The sequence below is a fragment of the Struthio camelus genome, chromosome 4 (genome assembly GCF_040807025.1).
Source record: "Struthio camelus isolate bStrCam1 chromosome 4, bStrCam1.hap1, whole genome shotgun sequence".
NCBI classification, from domain to species: Eukaryota; Metazoa; Chordata; class Aves; order Struthioniformes; family Struthionidae; genus Struthio; species Struthio camelus.
In genome coordinates this window covers 28,449,320-28,468,225 of record NC_090945.1, presented here as the reverse complement: position 1 = coordinate 28,468,225, position 18,906 = coordinate 28,449,320, and the positions used below count along the sequence as shown (strand labels likewise).

At 42.5% G+C, this 18,906-nt stretch overlaps 1 protein-coding gene across 13 annotated transcripts in view; it reads right to left on the bottom strand.

Moving 5' to 3' along the window:
• Window positions 1-18,906, bottom strand: part of JADE1 (jade family PHD finger 1) — a 62,243-nt gene that overhangs the window by 17,533 nt on the left and 25,804 nt on the right. For 9 of the 13 annotated variants that reach the window (XM_068942059.1, XM_068942057.1, XM_068942056.1 and 6 more), the window contains exons 3-5: window positions 8,808-8,890; window positions 5,099-5,256; window positions 1,182-1,369 (exon numbers count right to left, since the gene is read on the bottom strand). In XM_068942059.1, coding sequence (XP_068798160.1) covers window positions 1,182-1,369; window positions 5,099-5,256; window positions 8,808-8,890 — 429 coding nt within the window. The remainder of the gene's footprint in view (window positions 1-1,181; window positions 1,370-5,098; window positions 5,257-8,807; window positions 8,891-18,906) is intronic. The other 4 variants (XM_068942064.1, XM_068942062.1, XM_068942065.1 and 1 more) reach the window with 1 other exon arrangement.

The following is an 18,906-nucleotide window of genomic DNA, read 5'->3' as shown; positions in this document are numbered from 1 at the left end:
GCTTTTTCGTCATTTTTTTTTTTTTTTAATTATGCAAGCCTAACACTGAAGAGGACTAGGCTTGACTTGACATCTGGAGAAAAGGCTTCGGTAAGAGACTAGATCGGAGCTGGCTGGTCTGTTTCTTCCGTATGTGCTTCAGAAAGGAGAAATTTTTTTAAAAGTTGTAAATGGTCAGTTTGTGGTTCGCTCGGTCTTGAGCCATGCCACATATGGACTGCAGCCACATAAACCCAGAAGACTAACTGTAACCCAAAAGAGGGAACTGCCAGAGTGCTTTAAAAAAAAAACAAGTCAGCAGCCATCACCCACATGTCCAAACCTCTTCCATCTGGCACAATATCTTTTCCCTTCTCTAAGCAGAGTGGTCGGAGTTCTGTGCTGACCTATATCCTCCTCAGTTCCAGTGAAATCCACTCGTGAAGGACACATCTTTCCAAAGAAATGCTCTTGTTCCTCCCCTGCTCTCCTGCCTCCTCCCATACATAACACACAAGTCCTCCTGTACGAAAGAGAACAGTCAGCCCCACTGTGACAGCTCCTCCTTCCTGCTTCGAAACCAGAGCACACGGTCACAGAAAGCTTTGGGAGGTTCTTCAAATAAATCACCATGGAAATTCCTTACTGTCTCATTCTCTGAGCAATTCAGCTGGCACAGGTTCTTTAAATCTCCCAAGACTCCCCGTCTACCTTCTTTACACTGAGCCTAAGTAGCTGAAGAGGAGGATATGGATGTGTGATGCTGAGGAAAACATAAACAGAAAGTACCAGCTGGACAAACTACCTGAACGGTCTGTCTGAAGTTCTCCCCCAGGGACCCTTAATGATAGTAGAATAGGAACTTTGTGAGAATATCCTTATGAGAAGAAAAGCAGCAGAGAACAAAATTGTGCAGCCAGATTCTGATATGGTCTAAGCAGACACAACTCAGCAGTTAGGAAAGCTTGGGACTTGGGGCTCAATCATACCAGGTCTGGCCTCCAGCGGCTACCCTCAAGTCTAATATCAATAGTCTCAGAAGATAAAACCACATGGGATTACTGTCTCCTCCTATCTCCACCATCTCTTTCCTCCGCTGCTCTCCCTACAGCTCTGTTCAAGCTTGCAAGCTTAAGCACACAAAAAACAATACACACACACAAACAAACAAACAAAAATGACCCCAAACACTGCTTGCTCACCCATTTCTTTAAACTCTTCGTTGGCAAGCTGCAACCATGCCACATCCACATCGTTGAGATCGTAGCGACACACGCTGTCTGCTAAGGTTCGAATGTCAACATAGCCCAGCTCTGGAGGCTCCAAACCTGATGAAACAATGTACTTCCTGGGACGTGTAAACGTGACAGCTTTTGTCTCGGACACAATCCTGAAACAGACAAACACACACATTAGGTATGCTGCGTTGTCAAGTGACTTGTGTCTAGAGAATTCAGAATGTCTTATTTTAAGAGGCTAGCAACCATCAGCCATCTTCTAAGCGTGTCTTGTACCACTGAGATGAGAACAGAAAACACTACAGTGCGCTTTCATAAAGGATTGGCAATGCTACAAAAAATTAAATGGCTTTGTCTGGAAACCCACTTCATTACCAAAAATCATTGATAAACTGAAAAGATTAGAGGACAGAGCTCTGGCTACTCTTACCTGAAATTCTTACCTGTTTCAAAGCTAGAGAAGATACACTGGTTTTATGTAGTGATGGCTGCCATATACACAGATGCTAAATTCTGTTTAAAGATTTTCTTTTCATCTGTTTAACTACAGTAGCAAGATCAAGACAATTCAAGGAAAAAAAAAAGTGGTATTTGCTACTACATTTTAAGTTTTATTTCTTACAGTAAATTTCTTCTTGTTTGTGTGTGTGTACCTACAAGATTGCCGTCTTTGTGAAATTCTGAAGTCCTTTCCACAGAGAGACAGTAATTTACCTCAGCTTCACCTTCACTTACCCAAGCACAGATCCAAGCTCTGGCATGCTGGGTCTGCATTTCCTCTTTCACAATCACTAATGCTGCACTGGGTCAAACCTTTGAGCAAGTAATTGATCAGCTGCCACTGAACTACCTTCTCTCAGGTTTTGAGGGCTCCAGGTGGCCAACAGGCCAGCAGGAAAGTGTATTTCAGCTGCAAGCTGAATAAAATTTTGTTTGACCACAGGTATCGGTTCAGGAGACAGCAAAGTACCTACAGCACATAACTTGCTCTAGTGTAAATTCTTGGGAGGCTGCAACTCCACAAAGCCAGGAACTGGGGATGAAAATGCCCCAGCTGAAGGACAGCAGTCACTCTCCCAGCAAGCTGACAGCTCGCCTCCCACCATCAAGCTAACTCCATTGGCATAGCTGCAGCGCAGTTCTCGCAGTAGAGGATGCTCCACCTTCTCTCCGTTAACTGCACACACTGAAACCCACTCTGGATGAAACCCACTTCATGGCATACCGCTTCAGCCTCAGGGAGCGTCAGGCCACTTTGCCAAATGACTGCCTCCTGCAGCACCAGTCACAACACTAGTACTGGTGATTTTTCGTGCTCTAGTCCTACAAGGGAGGAGATGGAACTGCCCCACACAGAGCTTTCTGCTGGAGCCAGCCTAAGCTCCACAGCAGGCAGGACGTTCTCTGCTCTGTTTTTGCCCAGACCTGAGGCCCAGCACGTTGACTCTTTCTCTTGTTCAGAAAGATACCCTGATCTGCCATTACTCTACCTGTACATACAGAGATCCCAGTAAAGCCTCTATTTCAGCCTCCCATACAGCCTACATCTTCCCCAATCTAGCTTGTCTCACATGACAATCTGAGACACGGTGAGTTAAGAGTCAAACGCTGAATTTGGGGCTTCTGAGGTGCAGAAGGAGGCCTTTGGATGAATCGGAACCCAAATGGCTTTGAAGTGCTACCTGAACTGTTCCTGGCCATACTAGACGGTATTAACACATCAAAGACTACTACATCTCACACGGAATTTATTTTAAACTGGACACAGTCTCTGAATCCTCTGTGCCATAAATCCCTTCCTGAGCACCTCTCCATGTGAGACTTAAAACCTCTGGGTAGCATCCTGCACATGCTGCCTAAACACCACTGTGGTTGCACAGAAGAAATAAGCAAAGGTGGTTTGGCTTCGAAACAAACCATCTACAGCTCTTCAGTTTTGTGACAGAAAGAATGCAAAAGCAGTAACACTTATTACAAACCAAAAAGCGCATTCAACTGAATCATCGGGATACACTTAACGCTGAATCACCACACAGACTCACTCCTTTCCCCACCCTTCTGGATCCACGCTCAATGCCCTGACCAGTTGTTACACAAGGGCAAGGTCTCTGGTTCTCCAGCATCTTTATCTTGTTTGCACCAGCTACCTGTACTGTATTTTCCTTCTGTTCTACACAAGCTACTATTTGACTACTGCTGATTCAATTTACGATCACGTCTCCCTCCCTTCCCAAAGTTACGTACAGAACAGTTGCAGCGCTCCAGCCCAACTGCAGCAGGACACTCAAAGTGCTTTGTCAGGGGCCGACAGGATAGTAATTAGGTTATCAGAGGGCCACTCTGATCAGCAGGTGCTCACCAGCAGGACCATACAAGACAGCTCAGCACGTGAAAAAAAAAAGAGTGGTGCCTCCTGCCTCCATCTACAACTCTAAAGGGGACAAGGCAAGAGGGCCCTCAATTTCTCAGACTTGGAGCAACTCCCATGCTGGCCGTTCGCACAAAATAACTCCCTCCTAAGTGAGTACCTGGACCCGATACAGCCACCCAACCATCTCCCCAGAAGTGATCCAAGGAGGGGAAGACCTGGAAAGGTCTTCCTCTTCTAAAGCCCACAGGTCTCCTGCAGGACTGGGAGACGCCTTCAGAAAGCAGCGAGGAGAAAACGATGTGTGCACACATGTACATGTGGGCATTAACGCAGGGACAGGGTGAGGTCAGCATGGGACAGGCCACGGGTACTACAGGGAGAGGCTACGCTCCCACGCCCTGAACTGCAGAGCGGAGGACGAGGAAGCGCTGAGTTTTCCTCAGAGCTCCAGATCCAATCCTTCAGGAGGAGGAGGAAGAGGGAAAGGATTTACCTGACATGGAGGCATGTTCCCCACTGCACAGACTTGGTGGGGCAGTGCAGCGGTCTGCAGGTTGCTGCACAAGACACAGTTAAGCACTAACAAACATCCCCCTAGTCTCCCTACTCCAAGGTTAAAGCTGGCAGGTACAGACCTGACAGAGGCAGCGTAGCGTCGCCCAGACCTTTAGTCGTGTATAGGGAGACTGGGCTGTTCTGGCCCCACCAGCGCTGGTAGGTCATTTGCTAATGCCGTTTGGGCCAGACTGGACTTACTCAAACAGATATAGTGTGATTAAATGGCAATAATTCTCACTTTCCTCACTTTCTCCAAGTCCAATCCCACCTAAAAATGAAACAGATACATTGCTGCAGTATGCTCCTGCCCTTACAAGTGTACTGTCTAGTTTGACATAGAAAACAACTTCTGAATGTAACAGACAAGGGAAGGAAAATAAGGCTTTCTTGGATAAGAGCTGGAAAATCTCACATTAATGTATTTAGTTACGTACACATCTGGGCGGTTCTTAAAACAGCTGAAATTTTGTACAACAAAAACACTTCTAAGTGAGTAAGCAAAACGAGACCAGAAAACAGCATAAAACCAGAACAAACGCTGTATTCTTTCAACCCTTTAAATCTGGCTTGTCGAACTGATTCCTTGAAAGGAACCTCTGGCTTGGAACTAATAACAAGAAGCGTCAGACAAGGACTCTTCCGGCAATGCTGAGTGAGGTCAAGTCTGGGCTTAAAAATGGAAGCTATTTTTGAGGCCCTGTCATCACGCTCCTTCCTAACATAATGCCAGAAGTGATTCTCTGACGTTCATATTTCTACACGTAGGCAGAACAGGCCTGATTCTTGACATCTCTGACCATTCAAAAAGCGGAGGAAGGTTGCTCTTCATCTCTGAGAAACAAGTCCTTTCTAGCTAGATACCGCAGAATAAAGCTCAAGAAGCCAAGGCAACGTAGACGTAAGCCGCTAGCACAAATGTATGTATATTTGTTTACATTCCTCCAAACTATACCTGGCTACGGGTTCTGGGATGGTCCCTGGGCTAACTGGCACCTGAACTCCCTTTTCCCACTCCTGCCTCCAGGGGTCTGCCAGCACATAGTATTCATCAGGGTTCAGCTGGAAGGAGTCATGTAACTTCATGGCAGTGATCAGGTCCGTTCTGAACACCTGCAAAGAGAGTGACCAAGAGAGAAAAATAGAGACACTGACATTTGATATTTACACTCTATGATTCACAGCTCCAGGGTAACCATGGAGCACAGCGCATAACAAGGTCACTGTATCAACAGTGAACTAACCCAGCCTACTGCAGGACAGAAGTTTAGCTTCATGGCAGGGAAAGGGGTGGCAGAAGGTGCAAATACCAATACAATGACTTGCAGCTAACTCCTCTACAAGTCCTGATGCTTCCCCCACACTGGAGACAAGATGCTGAATGGTGCTACCCACTTTCACCTCCCTCTTGGCTGCAATAAAAGCTGCAAGAGCTCAGAGTCTTAAAACAGCAATGTAAGGAAGACTCAAGTCTTGCTCCACGTGAGCACCCTTACCAATGATCCAGCTGGCTTCAGAAAGAGCAGGACCAAGCCTCAAGGCTTTTTTAATTATTGGAGCTCTGACTAATCCAAAAGCATTCTAGAAATTCCCCGTGGTAGAAATCAAGGCGTGACTCTACCATGACCGGCCGCAAGAGGAAATTCTAAGGAGATGACTCTTTGTGCAAGTATTTTAAAATAATAACCCACAAGATCAAGTAAAGTAAGCTCCAAACTGGAAGTCTGGTGGCAGTTCCCCGCTCAGCACAGGTGCTTCTTATTCAATCAGCTACAGACACCTCTGCACCACAGCCACAATTTTCCTTTGCCTTTGCAAAGGCATCAGCTCTAAAACCAGCAGGACGTCTGGCAACTTTGGGGTCAATAGTCGTAAACAAGCAGCGATGCTGTCTTCAGCAAGCCATAGAATGAAACGAAAACAGATTCACTCTTGCAGGGGGCATGCTGTGCTGCTGTTGCGGCAGCTTCAGCCTGGCTTGCCACTGCCTGTCAGCGCTGCAGAAAGCAAAGGGTGATATCATAGGCATAGGAACTACAAGCCTGTTCTTGTCTACACATCTGCCAGCTCTCCCCACCCGCTCTCCCTGTAAGGCAAAGCTGCTGTAGAGGACAGCAACAGCACTCAGCGCTCCTCTTCTCCACAACTCCTTGCAAATATTAACTGCTCAGTGCCACGTTCAAATGAAAGGATTAAAAAGCAACCAGGTGACAGAAAACGAACACCATCAGGGCAAGAAGAAGAAAAGTCACATCGTAAGAAAAGTTCCCCTGCAGACTGCCCAGTTTATGGGCGGCAGAGTCAGCATCTATCCAGCTCGGCGTCGCACCGTCACAAAGGAAAAGCAGGTTATCAGGAAAGCGCTCCCAGATTCTCCCAAAAGCTGCTACTGGGACAAAGTGACACAACCTCCTGCTCCCCTGCCCTGCTCCAAACCAACATCCATACTGGCTGTTTTAGGCTGCTTCGAGACCACTGCTGCATATGGTTGAGGAAGAACCAGATCTATATAGCAGGCTAACTAGGCAGGCCTCCCAAAGACAGCAATTTGTCATGCACCATTAATGCACCTGAAATTTCAATAGATTATCTATGATTTGGGGGAAGTATTTTAGAGCAACAACAGATCTGATGCTTAATTATACTTCTGAGATTATTTCAATGTGCAATTTGTCTTATCGAACAGCACATCTTGAAGCCTCTCCTCCCTCCCAACACGCTCCCCACTTCTGTCCCAGTACGTTTCTGTTTCAACACTGGGTTTGTCATAAAAAGTAGCATCAAATCATGACTTCTTTCTTACATTAACACCTGTCTTGACATTTTCAAAAAATCGCTACCCTCAAAAAAATAAAGAGTAAGAGCACGGTATGAAGGAAAGGGTGAGTACAGGTCATGAAATATAATGAAAATGTTTTAAACAATCCAATTACAAGTCTCGTGAGGCTGCAATCAAGAAGTGAAAAACAATCCACAAAGTAAACTGGCTCACAAAACACACAAGCACAGCTGGCCAGGGGGATTCTGCACTTCTAAGTGATTTGAGTTAAAGCAGTCAAATGTCAAATGAAAACAAAACTTAAAATATAAAATAGGATGCAAGACTTGCTCAATCTGAGAGTCACAGTAACTCAAGCTCTCAGATAAATTTGTCATGAAGCTCTCACAAAAGAGGAGAAGCTAACACACACCTGACAGCCAAGGAACTCCTTCCCAAGCCGGTGGCCCTGTGACACTATTCTTTCTGCTCCAATTTCTGATGCAATCAGACTGCCTGGAGCAAAGAGGAGCTTACAGAACTGCTGGCTCTCTGAAGCTCAAAGCACTTCAAAGCGAAGGGGTGAAATCCTGGCCACGCTAAAGTCAATGGGAACTTTGCCATCAACTTCAATGAAGCCAGGATTTCACCCAGGGAGTTTAGCAAGTATGGCTTTTCTGCCAGCACGCTTTTCAGCGGAATAGTGCGCTGTGGCAAGCAGGGACAATGGGGTGGCGGGGAATGACTCTGGAACAGACCTAGACGGAAGTACAGCAAAAGTCCATCCAGGCTGAGAGGACAAACGGAGAGAACAGCACAAAACTGTGAAGAAATAGTGCCAACAAATGCAAGGTAGAGGAGAAAACAGGAAGACACAAAGGCAGACAACAGCAAGATTCGTAATTATCTCAGATTATTTCTTGATAGCCTTTCACAGGGTAGATTTCAAAATGGGTCTAGGGGGTACTTCTAAGAGAGATACAAAAGATATTAAGGAAAGCAAGCCTATCACCAGCAAGAATAAATTCACCATAGGTTTGCGCATTCACAAGAACAATCTTTTTTAAGCGCCAAAAACCAAAAAAATATTGAAAACCACCAGTAAACTCTCCAGTTGAGGTTCTGACAGACTGAGCAACGAATGGGATTCCTCCCATGAAAACTCTTCTCTAGGACTTAAGGTATATTGTCATCAGGGAGATTACCAAAGCATGTTTCTTCTCAGCACCAACCACTCACTAAGGCATCAAAAGCACATGTACTGGCTAAGTCCATAAACCCAAGAAATTCTGCCTCCCAAAGCTAATGCTTTCTTTGCAGCCAGCACAGAATCTCAAGTCTAACGTTTGCCTGAAGATACAAAGATTCAGCACGAATGTCTCCAAAGAACTGGATGGCATTCATGTGTTACTAACAGCTGATCCACCCTGGGAAGTCCAAAATGATTTACATCTCCCTTGGTATGTTTTTCCCAAAGCACTACGTAAGACAGAACTATCAAGAAGCAAATTTCTGATTTGACATTAGCAAAGATCACCTACTGAGGCCCAGTAACAGCTACAAAATGAATGCACCTAACGTAAGTTTTCACTCTTCACAAATCAAGCTACAAATAAACCCCAACACCCAAAATACTGGAAGACAGACTCCAGAGCTATGTTGGATGTGTGTCGGATTAAGCCAAAAATTCACAGCTAGAAACTGCTGGTGCTGGCAGTGGCTGTGTCAACAGCTGAACTCCCTGATCTCTAAGGCCAGAAAAAAGGGGGGGCCGGGGTAGGTGCCAGCTAAGATGGAGCGAAAAGAAAATAAATTGTAATTCAGAAGAAATAGATCTATTACCAGGACATGTACGTGCTTTTTATTGGACAGATGCAACAAAATGCAAATCTAATTGCAGAAATACCTCAGAGGGTTTTCGATCTTCATGTCTGGAACACGAAGTTCTCCGACGTCGAGATCTTGAATGCTGGGACCAGGTAGACAAACCTGGAACACAGAAATGATCATTTGAAGACACTGCTGCCATCTATCAACAAAGGTCTTTCCCTCCCAGTACACCCAAGCAAGCTAATTGACTTCAGTGGGCCTATACAAGTAAGGCAAGTCAGTCAAGCTTTTATGACAAACCTCAGAAAGGCTCTTTCAAAATGAACTAGGAAAAAAAAAAGTTGCTCAGTCACTTCTGTGACCTCTTTTCTGTTTTTGTTTTGTTTATAATTCTCTATTAATATACGTATTGGCTGTGCTACACTTACCACCTTTCCACCTAGCACTTGGGCAAAGCTACCTCCTAACATCCTTCTCTCTGAGCAGCAATAATCCACTTTCTACAGATTAGGAGGTTCGCTGATAGTCTGAGATGTAAACTTTGAAGCTAACATACCTAGCATCCTAAGTATCTCTGGTGGCTGCCCAATTTCCACCAGATCAAGCCTTTTAAAAATGAAGTAGAATGCTGTGCTCACCTAGTACAGCTCCAAAAACAAGACCTGCTGTCTCTTCTCCTAAGGAAACTTCTCAGCTCGGTTGTTTTTGTCCATAGAATTATTCTTTCATTACATTCCAAACAAATTATATTTTTTTGCCTTGACACCTTTTGACAGAGTCTCTGTCCGCTTTTAGAAGTATTTTAACAGGAGGAAAGCAAAAAAGGAAAAGAAGGAAACTACACTCCTTTGACAAGGTAGTGCTTTGACACCAGAACGTAATCCACAGTTACACCTGCTTAGATTACACCTGTGCAAATCAGCTCAGTTTAATTCAGTAAGGCTTACAGGTACGGCAGGTATTTTCCAATGGCAACTACATAACAGTAACAAACAAACAAACAAGAGCCAACAAATAATCGTTATGGGGTGAAGAGACGAGGACTTGCAACAATGACTACAGGACAGAGGAGCTAGAAATCACATATTGAACTCCGAAGGTTTAACAGAGATTCGGCAACTCTGGGAGTTAACCGAGGACAAGTAAAACAGAACTAGGCAAAGGCCTTCCCATACTGCTCTTTTTTTTTGCTGCCTGTGCAAGCAGATGCTAAGAGCAAGACGTATAAGGCTACAATTCGCTGGAGCAACATCTCCTCACATCATCCAGCAGAAATCTCTCGGAGGTCAGCAAGTCTAACAGGGTTGCCTGTTCAAAACCAGACCGTTTGCACGGTGTGGGACAGTTCCCATTTCAAAGTAAAGTGACTGCATATGACTTTCAAATGAAAGTCACCGCTGAGTAACCAGTCATTTGAAGAATTCATTAGGTTGTAGTTCTGAGTGTCTTCTCTCTTCAGTTAGTAATACACTGAGGAATATGCCCCATTAAAAACCACTCTTTAACAGAGCAATGAACGTTACGCACAACATGCCTAACAGTCCCAAGCTGGAGCAAGGTATGCAGCAACGAGCTAGAAATCTTTTCTTCTAAGGTAAGAATATAGAAAAGATCATTTTGAAGTAATATTAGTGTTTTAGCATGAAAGCTGGTGTTTTTGAAAGTTTAAAAAAAAAAAAAAAGGGGTCACGGGCACTTTCCCTAAGCCGCTTCATTTTAGAATTCTAATTTTCTAAGAAAAAAACCCACAGAACGTGACTGACTACAGTCTATTAGCCTGTGTGAAAAGCAGCCAGATCCTAAGAGCAAACTAATATCTCATTTAAATCTTCTCTTGAAAATTAAAGAAAAACACAAGCAGCATCACAAATTCCTGTTTCTGAGGCACCCATCAACCTATGCCCAAACTCCACCTAAGAAACACTTAAGAGGGGAATAAATGAAATCAACTGAAAAAGTATCAGAGACATACAACTAGAATTCATAACAAGAAAAGCACAGCACATTTTTCTTGTAATCTAGCAATTTATGTATTATCATTTTAACATTCAGATGGGTGTTATTTCTTTAATCAACAGACTCGCTATAAGACATACATCACATACAGACCCACGCAGATTAGTGTTCAGTGTTTTGGGGTTCTCACACCTTTTTCCATCTGCAAGACATTAATATCTGACCTACTATCTGCTACTGAGGTATTCAGCTAATTAGACACTGGCAATTCAGACACTTGGAAATCTCTCATTCATTGCGGATCCAACTGTTCTGCGCACACATGCTCAGGCTTGGGGAGGGGGCTGCGTACCAGGTGGGGATGCAGAACGACAAGCTGTGCTGGCAAAGAGCTGTTTGATTCGGAAGTTTCTGCGAGAGCAGAGCTGGTGACTTCGGAGGCTTTAATACAGTCGCTCTAAGTAATGCATGCGTCTGGCAAAATTAGGAGCAGTAGCAGTATGGTGTACTTCTGGATTTTTATCTCTATGCTTTGATTCAACTCTGGTGACAACTTATCACAAACAGAAGGATGACAGTAAGCAAGCATACAGGCTTTTTTTACGGTGCTTTTTTTTTCCCCAAAGCCGGTATTAAAAAATGGATTTCCGGGTCTCTCTCATGCCACAGAGAGGCTACAAATGTGCAGAGGAAAATAACCCTTACCACATCTTCGGTCTCCATTTCTATGCTCTTATCTGCAGATGCTGCATGTCAACACACTGTCTTAAACACACAGTTCTGATTACACACACAGTACAGGTACGTTAAGGCTAGGCCACTGGATTAGTTAACCCCTTCATGCAATGTGAAGAGTAAAATATTACCACTTCCCTAAACTGCAGAATCCACAGATTCTACACTGCTTTTTTTAAGGGCTATATCAAATCTCACTACATAACATTGTCACATGGAAGGGACAACTCAAACACAGCCAGCCTTCTTCAGAATATGAGAGTATTTTTTCCATGCCAAATTACTTCCTACAATGAAGGACAGAAGAAAGAGTTCCTTGCATAGTTCTGTAATAGCTGTTTCCTTGCACATAAAACTGGTGAATGCACAGTGAAAATGTTTTTATAAGTTATTAAAGAGACTGTTGTATTTTTCTGGGTAACGTAACGAGGCTGTACATAATACTATGAGAAAAAGGTGGAAGAATTTCTCATGGGACTGAGATTTTACTGCCCTCTAAGATCTGTAACTGTAGCTAACAGGTGACCTTTGGCAAGGGCTTCACTTCAGTAGGGAAAACATTTACACATTGAATAAACAAAGCCCTGCTATAAAGCACACATTCACAGATTGAAATAACCACCACTTAAGACACAAAAGTGCAAGAAATTAAAGGAGCCAACCAAATGACACTAGAATATCCAGCCAATGGCGACATTAAGTTTAACTACTTATGTAAGCTCAAAGAGCAAACTCAACTCTACTCTCACTAAACTCAATAGCAAAATATCACTGCTTTCAACAGTGCCAAGGCCAGGTCACTAAATTATCCAAAGTTTATTTCATTAATAGGCAATCCACCCACTTAAAGTATAACAACAGAAGCGTAGGAGGAAAATGAAGGATGTGATTCATCTTTAAAGTATCATTTGCACATTTTGGTACTAAATCCAGAGGAGGGACCTCACTGAAAGAAGTTCACAGGCTATTACTGCTACTTCAGTGAGAAATGATCCGATTTTTATGTCTAACTACACGAAGGAAGAACCATTCATAGGGCATATGGAAGAAACAATCCGCTGCGGTCAACACAAATATAGGATTTGAAACAGTTCTTCTGTGTTATAAAAACACATGACCCTAATAGAGTATTTTAGAAAGATTCCAGATTCTTTTCAGCAAAATTATCCCCTTGTATTAAGTATCCAAAACGACTATGTTCGCCACCAGTTTTCTGAAAAACAGCCTTAATCCAACCCAGATGAGGAGGGTCAGCAAGACGAGAAAAACCACTAATGATCAAGACAGAGTTAAACAGTTTTGGTAAATAACAAAAAAGATAACAAAAGTCTGAATTACTGGGATTTTGAAGATATAAAACATTCATAAAACAACATTATACCTCATGGGGAAAATTAGTTCCACAGCATATGGAAGATTAATGAGATGTTAGAGAACACATACTTACCAAAAACCATGTGAGTAACAGCAAATATGAAAAATACAGCGTTTTTTGGCATGGAGCTAAAAAAACCAACAACAACAAAAAGCCACCAAAAAAAAAAACAACACACCACCACTACACATCCAAAACATACAACCCTATCATCATTTGAAATCCAATATAAAAGGTGCCATATTAAGTGACTACCCTTTTACATGATCACATAAGGTAAGGATGAATATAGATGGCAGCACTGCTCCAGGAGGGCACACCAGCACCATCCTGATTCTTCTATGTAAGATCCTTTTGGAAGGTCGAGGTGTTCATATATGTCTCTGACCCTTTTTTTCAAAAATAGGCATAAAATACATGAAAAATACCTCACTGAGAGCAAAGGGAGAAGAATCAGACCTTTACTACAGGTCTCAGTTCTCCCATCACATTTATCCACTTAAAAGCAAAAAAAAAAAAAAACCCAAACTAGGCTTGATTCATAACAACTTTGTAATCTCTTGTCAGAGGCAAAGCTCTAACACCCTCCTGGTGCTGGAATGAAGACCTGCTAAGTCCCAAGCAGGAAAACGTTCTGTTCCCCTAGACTGCTATACAAACCTTACGCTGTAAATACTGTGTTTTTATACTGTCACTAAAAGGTATATATAATATATATACCTCCTGATAATAAAAGAAAACAGTCAAGGACCGTGAACTCTTCTTCCGTATTTGTGAAAATCATAAGCTTCCCAAAAGGAAGAGATAGAATCAATTCTAACTGTATCAATTTGTTAAATGATCTGTCAAAAACACGTTTTGATTCAAAGAAGGACCATCTGAAACAGAAAATTCCTTGGGACCAATAAAGCAATGCAAGCCCTCGGGGCGTTCTATACTAACAACCGATATACTACTACTCAGCGTGAGCAGAAAAGGCTCAGCTATCTTGTATCATGCACAAGGCTGTTGTAAAGCCACTCTGCAAGGCACCCAGCTGTGTTCCTGGAGAGCTACCTGCTGCTACAGCCTCTGAACGCTTCAAGGCCTCAGATCACCGGGCATCAGAAGGCACTTCTCCCACTGTAAATACCCTCGTGCTACACCACTGCACCGGACAGCATGACAGGGCAAAACATCTCCGACATGGATGTGTGCCTGGCTGCTGCTTCTGCTTAACACTGGCGTTTCCAAATGCCTATACTCTTCCTCAACTCACTCTGAAGCAAACTAGGTGCTGCTACCAACACCTGTCAGAAAGATCTGCAGCCTGAGGAGAAAATATAGATGCTCAGAGCCTCCCTGGCCCGTATCTCTTTGCAGTCAGGCTCACGTCACTTAGACATAACTCCACATGTCTAGACCCAAATTCCAGACCAAAGAAAACAGCAATAAGAGTACTCTGAAGGCAGTTTTCCATTATGCTAGGTATAGAAAGAGCTGTCTGTGCACAAATCTTCAGGCCTTATCACAGAGAAAGCAGCAAGTTCGCAAACACAACGTACAACACGGCTCCACATATCCAAACTCCCCTTCTCATGTTTCTGTTGCTGGAAGATTTGCCCATCTATCTCTTCCTTACCTTTATATAGTAGTGCATTATTATGCAATAATCTCATTCAGGATCAAACCAGAAAAAGCAATTGCCTTGTCAACACTGATGCTACTCAAAAATTAGTGTCATTTGACAGCTACCCAATTCCACCTGCTGAACAACGTATGGATCCATACGATCTCTGCAGTGCTTTACAACAACACTGCACAGTTGCTCTGTATCCGACATGCAGAATGAACGGTCTTTGCAGCCCCCTGCCACAGCAGTTCAATACAAACTCCCTCCCGTCTTTCCTTTTGTCAGTAGCATAGATTTGAGTTTTACAGAATGCATACGTGACCACGCAGAGGCACACACCGCTCCTCTATCAGTGAGGAATTTCCAGACCTCATCTTATTCTGCATCACAAGACCCAAGTGTCACTCCAGTTCCTTAGCCCAATGCTTCCTATTATAGCTTTGTTCTAGCATAAGGGCGTACCAAGTTTTATCGCAAGCTTCAGCACAGATTATCAAAGTTAATTTGAGCATCTCCCAAGCTGGCATTCGTAGGCCAATAACATATGAGGCTGACAGGCCTTACAACTCAAGTGGAGTTGGCTATTCCTGATATTAGGAGTCTTGTAAAGAAAAAATGCGCCTCTCCGAAAAAGTGATGACTACGTCATGTTTCTTCCTCAGATATAGTATCTGAGCAGTCTAGGTACGTCTTTCAAAATACTCTTTCAGAGTGCTCAAAAGCGTAACAGTTGCTTCACCGAAAGCTCATTCCCTGCCCCAGTGAACCTAAACTTCAGGTAAGGTCCAAGTTCTGGCCATTTGTCAACGTTTCAAATCCCACAACCCTCTTTCAGAAGTGTGGTTGTGACTGCTAAACTTGCCGCTCTGTCTAAACTCTAGCACTATAATTACATGACATTCTGCTGTATAAAAGCCTTCTCTCACCTCCCAGTCACTTCAACAGGAAAAAAAAAACAAAAAAAAGGAACGTTATTCATTTCCTTTTCATAAAAGCCTACACAGGGTTACATGTACTGCTAAGTAATTGCCACATTTCAGGCCAGCAGTGGCTGCAAGTCCATGGTAAATAACATACATATCTAGGTTCATGTACTCAGCAACCTTTGTTAAAGCATCTCAAACACTGGGAATCCACTGGGATGAAAAGCACTTTATAAACTTAGAGACCTATGTCATTCAGTCAAAGGAACGGATATTGGCAAAAGAAGTTTACCTTCAAAATAACATTTGTTTAGCAACAGTAGAGTAAGAGTCCACCTAAATTACAGAACTATACTCCGTAATCCGCAGGTATTAAATCTTTCATTTCTCCCACACGATGGGAAACCTTGCAAAGCCTAGCGTATTTTTAATCCGAAAGCTTTTCTTCTCTCCCTCTGCATGGAGGAATATGATGAACTGACAAACCCTCCAAGTACAAACGAAGAGGCATTCTAGTAGCAAGTGTGTGAAAGAGTCATGCTCTGAAGCCCTTGCTCATTGAGAGCAGGGCTCAAACTCTCACTGACATCAAGGGGGGGGGGGGGGCTGGATTTCACCCAAGCTCCCCACAATACAGCTGTCTGAGGTGCAGGCCTTGTCTCAAGTGCCATCTGTCCAAGTGTTCAAGCAATTCTGTGCAAAAAGGGACACACTGAAGCTTTAAACGGAAACTATTACACAACTTTATCTGACCAGGAAACAGAGCACAAGGTATATTCTGCACAAAGTACCTTTGCAGATTTGCAGACCAATGAAGCTAAAAAGTCAGGTGAAACACTGAACAGAAAAGATAAAAAGGCTTCAGATCTAACACTTCATTAGAATAAGACCTGGAACCACAAAGAGGAGGAGTTTTGCAATGGACAGGTAAGCTGAAATACAATGTAACAAAAATGGCTCCAAAAATATCAAAGCCCTGGCCAGCCATGCAGGTACCAAGGACATAACCGAGTCTGAGTTTGAAAACATTACTAATTTAACTTAACACAGGTTTTGGAAAAGATGCCATGTACCTCATAAGGCTTTTTATAAAGGGCCTGGCTAAAATTAATGTCTATTATAGTTGCTGTAATACATTATCTGGAGAGGGACAGAAAGTAACAAGCTGCCAGGTGACAAAAAAAGCATTACTTTGAGGCGCCAATAACGTTACTCTCTGCCCCAAGCCTCTTCCTATTAATACCATCTCTCTGTATTTAGATAAAAGTTCAAAACCCAGAGCTATGCCTGTGGCCATCTTTTACTCAATTCCTGGATAAAATGTTCAAAAGTGACCTATAATTTCAGAAACTGAAATCTCCAAGAACACACTCAGGCATCTAGAGACTGACTGCAGTACTGCTGTACGCAACTGTCACTGGTACCTCTTGCTCACTGCTTCAAAGAAGCTATTTTGCTATCATGGCCGATGACTTAGAAATCTGGCTTAGATTTAGAAGTCTGACAGACACAGAGCTGAACAATTTGCAGTAGTTAGGTTGCAGGAGAGAAGACAACATTTAGGGGGAGGGGGAAGAAGCTTGCAATTAGCTTTTGGAAATAACCCCAGCCAGAGGACTTTGTCCTCTGAGGGATCAGAAAAGTGACGGTTCTCTCTTTAAGCTGCAAAGCTTTAACATACTTTAAATAATATATACTCACCCTCAATAAAATATCCTACATAGGTCAACACGTTTATGCACTGTAGGGCTGCAGGCATGTTGCTAAGTCTTCTTCTATTTGATTTATTTCACCCCTAAATGAAAACGATTCTTCTTGCTTTTATCTCACAAAAGGAAAGCACCTTTTTCTTCCTCTTAAAACCTACAGATAAGCTGATGTCTTCAGTTTTAGTGTTTGGGGTTTGTCTTTGCGAACACCTTGTGAACACCAAGGACACTAACTTAGTAAGTGATCTCAGGAAAAACAATCTTCATGTGTCAAGTTATTTTTGCAGATAAATTTCAATATAAGTAGCATTATTATTATAAACTTGTAAATATTCGGGTTTATAAGCTCAATAAAATAAAAAGCTTATTTATGTCAAAATATTTTCCAGGCAGCATTACTGCACACAGTAGAGTCCACCCCAAAAAACCATCAGCATTCAGGTTACACTCCAACAAGACATCCAGTGACACTCACGATGAATCCAAGATGCCCAATCGCACAGTCCTATTAAGGCACAGGATGAAAATTCAACTTCAGAACTGAAGTAACACAGCAGTCGGCAGGCCCCAACCCTCACCTTGTGAGATGAGGGAGAGCAGCGTCGTGCTCTCAGCTGAAGGACTACAGAGTTCAGTGTGACGGGAACGCGAGCAGCACACTGGAGGGTCAGGAGGTGGGACTGACTGAAGGGAAGCAGATGTTTGGCAAGAGGATTCCAACTAAGTGTTGATTAAAATTTCAACTTTTCAATTAGAAGGAGGCTGTTTGAAGTGCTCAAAATAGCCTATTTAATTGTCTTCTGCCTCTGGGAATCTCTGAGAGGGAAAAATAGCTAGTGGAAAACTGAAAAAGCTTCAACAAGGAGGACAGAAATTCACAGAATTCTTTACTTTTTTTTTTTTTTAAGGCAATAGAATTTGGTTACCCTCAGTAACGCTAGTATCAGTACAATGAATCAGAGACACTATTGATAGAATAATTATGGATCTCTACACAGAAATTCACAGAGTGAGAGTAACCAGTAATTTCACCAAAGACAAGAGTAGATTAAATGAAGATGCAACCTATAGGGGGAGAGCCCTGAAGTACATAGTTATTCAGAACTGTTGGCATACTGAGGAAATATCTAATGCCAGAGAAGCGGAGGGAACGGGTCTGAATGTCAGACACTCTTCTCACGGAAGTGTGAATGACAAAAAGCCTTGGAGATGCTGACTCTGCACTAAATGTTATCTCAGCTTCTGATTATTAACCTTGGTCTTTTTGAACATTTGTATAGTAATACAATGAATATGCAGGGACCTGTATCTGGGTTTGCCCAGTGATTTCGTAATAAAAGGGGAAAAAAGGAATTAAGCTAAGGGGGAAAAAAGTGTAATGAAAGGGAAGTAGTGTATATTTCAAATAATACTTGAAAATGCTCTTAAAATTTCATTGAGTTTTACTATGTAATTTATTCAAGAAATAGTCATTTAGATTTTTTAAATCAACTTGTTATAAACCTAATGGTTATTAATAAGCATACAATTATTTCCTTTCTTTAAATTACAGAGTCATTAAAGAAAAGAGCTTTTTTTTTCTAGTTCATTTTCTTAGATCTTGATCTATGGAACAGATAAACCCAGTTTCTGAAAGAAGCAGCTGAGTAAATCAACAGCTCTTCTCCAGACATTTATATATCAAATTACAGTACAAATACTATAAACAACAACAGATCAGTCAACTGCATATATTTTGGAAGTTCAATTCCAAAATTATCTGCTTCATATTTTATTTGGTAAAGTCTCTAACATAAGGTACATGAAGGTACATCAAAGGCCAAAAAACAGACACGAAAGATCATTACCAAAATGAAACGCTATCA